Raw genomic sequence first — 7,389 nt, forward strand, 5'->3', positions numbered from 1 at the left:
TTATTTACTAATGCAAAATAGAAAGTGATTGCCTATGCTGATAATATTAAATTATTAAATCAAGACCCTTCAGTTTTACAATTCAACCTTAATATATTATCTCCAGTATTCTCCAAAGTTAATTTAAAAATTAATTTTCCAAAGCTCAAGTATCTTCAGCCGATATTTCACAAGAATAAAGATTCATTCCTTCTGGACTGGAAAATTGCTTGTATCCAAATTGTTACGTCTAAAAATAAACAGTTTTACAGAAATGTACCAAATTCAGGGGCATCGAGAGCTTGTATAGCGAACCAATTCCATGTATTTTTTATATTTTTGAAGAAATAATATACATAGAACGTATTTATTAATAAAAAACAGGATTAAAGATTTCATTTTCTGTTAGTAAAAGCAATATTAATTTTATAGGTGAGGAACCACTAAGTTTTCTCTGGATCCAGGGAAAATCCCCAGCTCCTCTCGACAGCCCTGATCAAAATTGTCGATTCTCAGTAGAAAAATCGCCTTATGTAAACAGGTTGACATAGAACGAAATTCACAGATTAAATTAATATAACAACAAACTACTCGTTTCCAAACAATCTAATAAAATTCCAGATTTTATTTCAGGTACGAAAATATTTTATAGTAACGTTTTATTTTCATAATTTCTCTTTTTTTCTTTCGAATTATTTCTTCTACTTTTAGTACGTGATTTCTTTTCGCGTTCGGAATCGCATTGCTTTAATATAACCCTCGTCTCTTTATCGTAACATTCACTTTTCGGAATCTAAAATTCAATAGAAATTCTTTATACCAATTGATTTTAAACAATTATTACCGTATTTGTAAATGTCTAAATACAGTAATTGTGTATTCCTCGCTGGTTGAGGTTTTCTTAAGAGGAAGAATTGTTAGGCAATCGCCAGTTTCTCTCTCTTCCTCCAATTCTTCACATTCTTTCATTTCTTTTGAAGCTGTTTTCTTTTTCATTGGTGTTTTTTGCAAATTTTTTCTGCTCGTTCCCTCCTTAAAATTAATGAATTAATTAATAATCTTGATATAAACTACTTCTAGTTATTCAGTACCTTAAACAATAAGTAATGGATTCTACACAAGTTTAATTGAGGACAATCTGTTTTCGGTGATCGCGGGAATTTTCTAATACGGCATTAAAGTTATTGCCGTTACATGATGTAATTGATTCGGATTTTAAGATTTTTTGCAGTGATAAAAATTATAATGTAGAGTGGAACAAAAGTCAGCTAACCGAGATACTAGAATGTTTATTGAGTTAGTTAATTGACTTTTGTCACCTTGGATTGCCTATTTTATTTGCATGTTTTTTTAACAAATAATTGCTTGATATATGGAGAATTTTCCACGCAATTAATATTTATCTTTTTTAAATTATTTCTCACGGATTTACAACAGAATTTTTACCTTTTTGTTTGTTGTTTTACAAATTTTGGGTTTGCTTTTTGTCTCGCTCTCCTGTTTATCAGAATTCGCCGTCTTTCTTCTCTTCTTTGGACAACCGCAATCCTCAATCTCCAACGTAATCTTCCTCTTACTATTTAACTAAAACAAATACAAGAATAAATACAAATTTGCTTAGCAGTGAAATCAAATTATTTTTAAACTTACTTGTTTAACGTCTTTTATTTCGTTTTCGTTGGATTTTTCTTCTTGTTTTGCTTCCGTGCACTGAAAGAATCAAATAATTAAGTTATAATTTGTATTCCTTTCGTAAAGAAATCCTCTGAACAAACTTTAAACATTTATAACCGAAGTCTGAGTGCCGATTGTCTTGAATTCCTTTTTGTTTTTGTCAGGCTGATCGCGACTTTTACTAGAATCTTTTTCCTGTAAAATGAATAAGGGTTTGTTACTTTGTTTCAATGTTGATTACTATAATAAACACCCTTCAAAGTCCAATCTTACGGCATTTTCCGCAAAAAGACTCCAAAAAAAGTCCATTTCTCGCAGACACCAGAATCAACAATAAGAGTTGTTAGTCTACACAATAAAGAAGTTATAAGAGTATTGTTTAAATAAATGTTAATTGTTCTTAAAATATATTTGACGTAAATTTTATCCGATTGAACGATAAAGTTGTAACTTCAGTTATCTTTGCTAATCGAATATTTCTAAAAAATTCTTTTCGTATTAGAATGATTTACTAATTAAAATTAATAAAATGAGACAATATGTAAAGAATATATCTTTATAATATTCTTTAAGTATGGTCGAAAAGTTTTAGGACTGATTCATTGTCGATACAACTAAAACTGAACGTATTGGAAAATATGTCACTAGCAGATGAGCCCTGCATTGCTCGGGCAAAGAATAAAAACAACAAACATTAAGATTATTTCGTAGTTCTAACCCTTTTATTATATTATATTATATGGTATTTAATTTATATAACAACAAAGTTTATCACAAGTGCAGAGTCTAACGCATTTTAAAAATTCTTTAAATTGTGTACAGTAGAGGAATAAAAAATTTTTAAAATGTGTTAAATTCGGCACTCGGTGTGATAAACTCTTACACAAAATAACGTTTGTATTTATATAAATGAAAATACTATGATATAACAAATATTAAAACGAAAACCACATACAAAATTTGGTTACTTTACCCTATCATTGTCACGTTTACCACGATACTCGCTCGGATGGTACGAAATGGCACAATTTCATTAGTCAAGTAGACAGGAATTGAAATTTTTTCAGATATTATAATTTTTTTCTAATGTTATCTCTAAGAAACTGTTCCATTCACAGTCGAATATCAAGTGGTCATCTGACAACGAATCAGATTTCGCAAAAAAAACGGAACAAATATTTAAACTCGGCACCCTTGAAAAGTACTTAAATCATATTTTGTGCAGGCTGATAACCTCGTATTAGGCGTATTTTCTACGAGGTTCCAGACAAGATTCGAAATCAAATTAATTGTATGTTATATAAAAGAAGGAAATTGTTACCGTTAACAGTGCCGTAACTAAGCAGGTGCAACAGGTGCACCCGCACAGGGCCCACTTGAAAGAGGGGCCCAAAATGCATGTATTTGTTTTATTACTTTCCCAAACCTAATTAATTAAGGGGCCTAAATACAAATTCCTGCACGGCACAGGAATGGCTAGTTACGGCACTGACCGTTAAATCAGAACAAAGGTCGTGTAAGTTATTTAGGAGAGAGGAAAAAACCGTAGTTGTCCTCTCAGCGCGGAGATAAACGATGTGATGGATCATGGAGGAATATGTCCACCCGGAGAGATGAAACTTTGACACCAGCGCTCATGTACTGTACAGTACAATCGATCTGAGTTAGAAAATTGGTAAGAGGGAAAGAGCTGATGGTCAAAAGACATCGCGCTAGATTCAGTGGCGGATTTAGCACTTGAGAGGCCCCAGGCGCAATTCAATTTTGAGGCCTCTTTTAAATATTTTCACTACCCCTACACTCTGTAGTGTGCATTCTACGCGTACGTTTTTTTTTTTTTTAACTCTGGTAAGCACTATACCGGTGGTCAAAAAAAGTGAGACAGAGAAATAACATTGAAAATTAACCAATATAAAATTACAACTGCCTGGCTGTATTTAAAAGGTTACTGATGTTCAGATTTAGTAGATTTTACTATTATTTGATAAATAATTAAGGGTAATTTAATTTAGGGGCTACTGTTAAATTATTAATTATTTTTATTATGAAAAAAATTATTAATTAAAATAATTTGTTTTTATTTTGAGAGCTGAATTTTGAGGCCTTTTGAGACCCCAGGCGCGCGCCTGTGCAGAAATCCGCCACTGGTTAGATCGTTGTAATTCTAAAACGTCAGAAAAAAGGCAATGGATGTAAAATATGAGTGCGGGTTTCATAGTTTCATCAAGCTCTCCCAGTCAGAGTCGACGGATGGTATCAAATAGACTATCCGAAATGAACCTTTCTTGCGACTCGAACTGGTCTCGGTTTTCACCCGGAGACAGGGGAAGCAAGATGAGGAAAGTTGAGCCAATCGGAAAAGTTGAGAAATCGAGAAAAGCTATAAAAACACGGACTTCAAGATCGAGTGTGCAGTTCCTCCGGATTATATACATCTGTCTGAACCTTGTGCCATTAGGTGAACAAAAGTGATATCTACTGCATCACCCTATCCTGCCTATCGATTCTCGACTTAGAATTTCATCGAAACATTCGCCTGCCACCTCCACGAGACTGTCCAGGAGCTGCCGTCATCGTTCCTAGGAGAAGATCATCTAATCTCCGACTGAACTCTATCTATACCACACGGTTTAATTAAAGAATGAATACTTGTAACTGTCTTGAAAACATCGGTTTAAAGAATGAAACTGTCTTGTAAACATCCTTTTTGTAAACTCGTCGACCTCATGGTGGAGATTAGGGACTTAAAATCCCACTTCTCGGACATCACTGTAAGTTCGTCGATTGGGGGTTTTATTCCCTCACGTCGGGATGGACTAAAGTCTACTCGTATGTGGATGGCGGTTTAGGAGGCAGGAAAAGACAAGTGTTTCACAAAGAAACCGTTTATTTTTTTCGGAGATCATGCTTACAAATGCTTGACAAGGTCCCAGATCTCGGTTGAATGTCTCTAGTAGTTTTCTTTTCGTCTCGCGATGGTGGAGCCCCGGAGCGATGGCGAATTAGAGTTCGAAGTAGTAAAGTAACACTAGATAGCGGCGAGCGGAAGCACCAAGAGAAAAGGGCGACGATGTCTGAGTCAGGTGTCGCCGACTCGATACTTATATAACTTGTTTTCTTCATGGTTTAACTTAACAAATTTTATATTTTTCTTTTTAAATCCCCCCTTTTATGGACTATTTCCGGGCCTCACATTTTTGTCTCAATAAACGAGTTTTATGCCTCTCAATAAACGAGTTTTGTCCTCTTTTCCTCCTCAGCACCACTCACATATGCAATCCGATTGCATATATGAGTGGTGCTGAGGGTCAGGATGGTCTAAGGCTTAGACCATCCTGACGCGAAAGTAACATTCCCCCCCTGACAATCTGCGAAACTCATGTTTCCTATTCCAATGCCACCATACTGCTGGTCCGATAAAAAGAAGAGACCGTTGCGGAAGGGGGTTGAAATAATTCGACCAAAAGTAGTCGTTGACCTCCTGTCGGAAGAGAGGACAGTCAACGACTATTAATTAATACTGGTCTACTATTAATATTTGAAAAGTGATCCGTGTTAGATGGGTTGTGATGATCCCGCACGTGATCGAAGTAGCTAACCTTAACTTCTGAAAGACTTCGTATGACTTGTTTAAATAAAAAAAATCTTGTAGAAATGCTAGAATAATTGCTTTTATGTGGTAATAGTGTTTAAATTTTGGCAATATAATGTATAAACTACGTAGGAAGTATGTTCTCGTAAATAGAAAAATTATTGGGCTGCAATTTGAAAAAATTGTAACCTATAAATTCCAACTGTTGTCCCATGTTTGTCTGTCTCTGTCTGTCCTTTCTTAATCTTGAGAAAGGGGTGAGATAGATAAAAGTCGAGATTAGAAGTAAAATGCTTAGGGGCAGGAGGCCCAGATTAACTACATATGAACATCGGGTTTGAAATGAATGTTATATTATTTCGATTCAAAATTTTCCCCTGAACGATGTTAAATAAACCGTGCAGTGGCGTGCCGTCATTGGAAGCGGTGGATGCGCCGCTTCCCTTGTATTTCTAAAAAATAAATACATATTAATTTTAATTATATGAAAATAATCGCACAATATTTTATTATAACCGCATTATGTATCTTATTACAAATTTCTATACTATACGTAAAAAAAATAAGATCGCTATTGTATATTCGAATATTAGTGGCGGAGTGCCTGTATTGTCAGCATCCAAAACGCCAGATTCGCGCACGCGCTTTACAGAGCACCAACCTCACCCAGTTTAGCCGGTGGAAGCCTAGGCCCTCGGGTGGATGCTACACGTATACCGCATCCAATTCTATCCAGGGCCGATTCTGGGCTGTTAGCTGCCTGCCCGCTAGATATTTGGCCGCCCTCCCCCCATTATGTGAATCACGAGTAGATTTATAACCTAACCCAACCGATAAGAATTTACTGGTATGTTTTTATGATAGTTTTCTGTATAGTTGACAGGAGTTTTAAAAAATCCATTAAAATATTTGATATTTTTATTCCTCTCTCCGATTTTATATTACTCACGGATTTCAATGTTAAACCAGTGATATTGCAATTTCGTATGTCCCATCTCTAAGGGGATGTAGAAAAAAACGTGTATAATTCTTGTACAATGTTAAAAAATAAACTGTTACTTTGACAGCATTTACAACTAAACTTAATGAATTAGAGAGATGCACGAGATACAGAAAAAGCTCTAGAATTTATTTTCCTTAAATTTACGATTTATGTATCCTTTTGTCAAAAAAAATTTGTCTTTCCACTTTTTTTTTCCGAGACTACAAATATTCGAGTACAAAGTAACCGGTTTCGACTTATTTCTACTTAAGAAGTAGTTAAATTTAAGTAGAATTAGAAGTAGAATTATTTCTTAAGAAGTAGTTAAATAATTAAGCGATTAGGGAATTGGGGACATAAACAAAACCCTGGTGAAAGAGCCGAAATTTTACTTAAACCATCTCTAGCCGAGTACAGTGGAGACTGATTTCTTCGTATTATTAATGTAATAAAGACAGAAATTTTTCCAGTTCGACGAGAGTGACCGAAAAGTTGTAAATTTTGGAAATTTCTGAGGACACTTGGTCTTAAAACGAATTAGTTAGAAAACAAATGACTATTAAGTTTAACATATTTAGACTTTTACAGCTATGGTGAGAAACATTTATAATCTACAACAGCCCTGTCGCGTCCTTTCAGATATACTAGTGATGCGACAAAAGAGGTATTTGACATTGACCAGTATCGGCACCCTGGGGATTTGGCAGTCCGCGTGTATGCACGCTCTGCAACCGTCTTCAATTCCATCCATTAGCCCCTCGTAGGGAGCTATTTGACTAAGCGCATTGTTTTAAGATTTAAAAAGTAAAAAATATTTTATATTTTTACGTACGTTTCTTTACGAAGCTATATTTAATTATAATTTTCTTTAAAAGTATATTCGTACAATTGAAAAATATTTTGTACCAGGTATGTACCGGTACATCCACCACATATTTTATTTCACGAAGTAAGTTTTTATTATTTTATTTTTAATTGTAGCCCTTATATCGTGGTTAGCGATTCGGAATGTAATTGCGATATTAAAAATGCATTTAGAGAAGTCTACGGTTTTTACTGGCTTATCGAATAAACGATACGAATGGACCCTAGACCATCACTGACGCGCAATTGACTGATTGCCCCTGGATGTCGGCTTCTTACAGAAACACAGCTTCCCTAT

General features: G+C 34.8%; 1 protein-coding gene across 1 annotated transcript; it reads right to left on the bottom strand.

Annotated features, from left to right (window-relative positions):
- Window positions 1–586: 586 nt before the first annotated feature.
- Window positions 587–2,047, bottom strand: LOC111617027. Its single transcript, XM_023358398.1, has 6 exons — window positions 1,927–2,047; window positions 1,771–1,848; window positions 1,630–1,689; window positions 1,426–1,563; window positions 847–1,011; window positions 587–772 (listed from the first exon to the last, which is right to left on the bottom strand). Exons 1-6 carry the CDS (start codon window positions 1,960–1,962, stop codon window positions 626–628), a joined length of 624 nt encoding a protein of 207 aa, XP_023214166.1. The 5' UTR covers window positions 1,963–2,047; the 3' UTR covers window positions 587–625.
- Window positions 2,048–7,389: the final 5,342 nt, after the last annotated feature.

The sequence above is a fragment of the Centruroides sculpturatus genome, unplaced genomic scaffold, assembly GCF_000671375.1.
Source record: "Centruroides sculpturatus isolate CEXI.00-Female unplaced genomic scaffold, Cexi_2.0 scaffold103, whole genome shotgun sequence".
Lineage (NCBI taxonomy): Eukaryota > Metazoa > Arthropoda > Arachnida > Scorpiones > Buthidae > Centruroides > Centruroides sculpturatus.

What these genes read in the sequence shown, in the direction of transcription:
- LOC111617027 (XM_023358398.1), bottom strand. Translation starts at nt 1,962, where the DNA reads ATGGACTTTTTTTGGAGTCTTTTTGCGGAAAATGCC. An exon ending in GTCTTTTTGCGGAAAATGCC is followed by an intron (nt 1,849 to 1,926) that starts GTAAGATTGGAC and finishes TTCATTTTACAG; the next exon opens with GAAAAAGATTCTAGTAAAAG. An exon ending in AAATAAAAGACGTTAAACAA is followed by an intron (nt 1,564 to 1,629) that starts GTAAGTTTAAAA and finishes TATTTGTTTTAG; the next exon opens with TTAAATAGTAAGAGGAAGAT.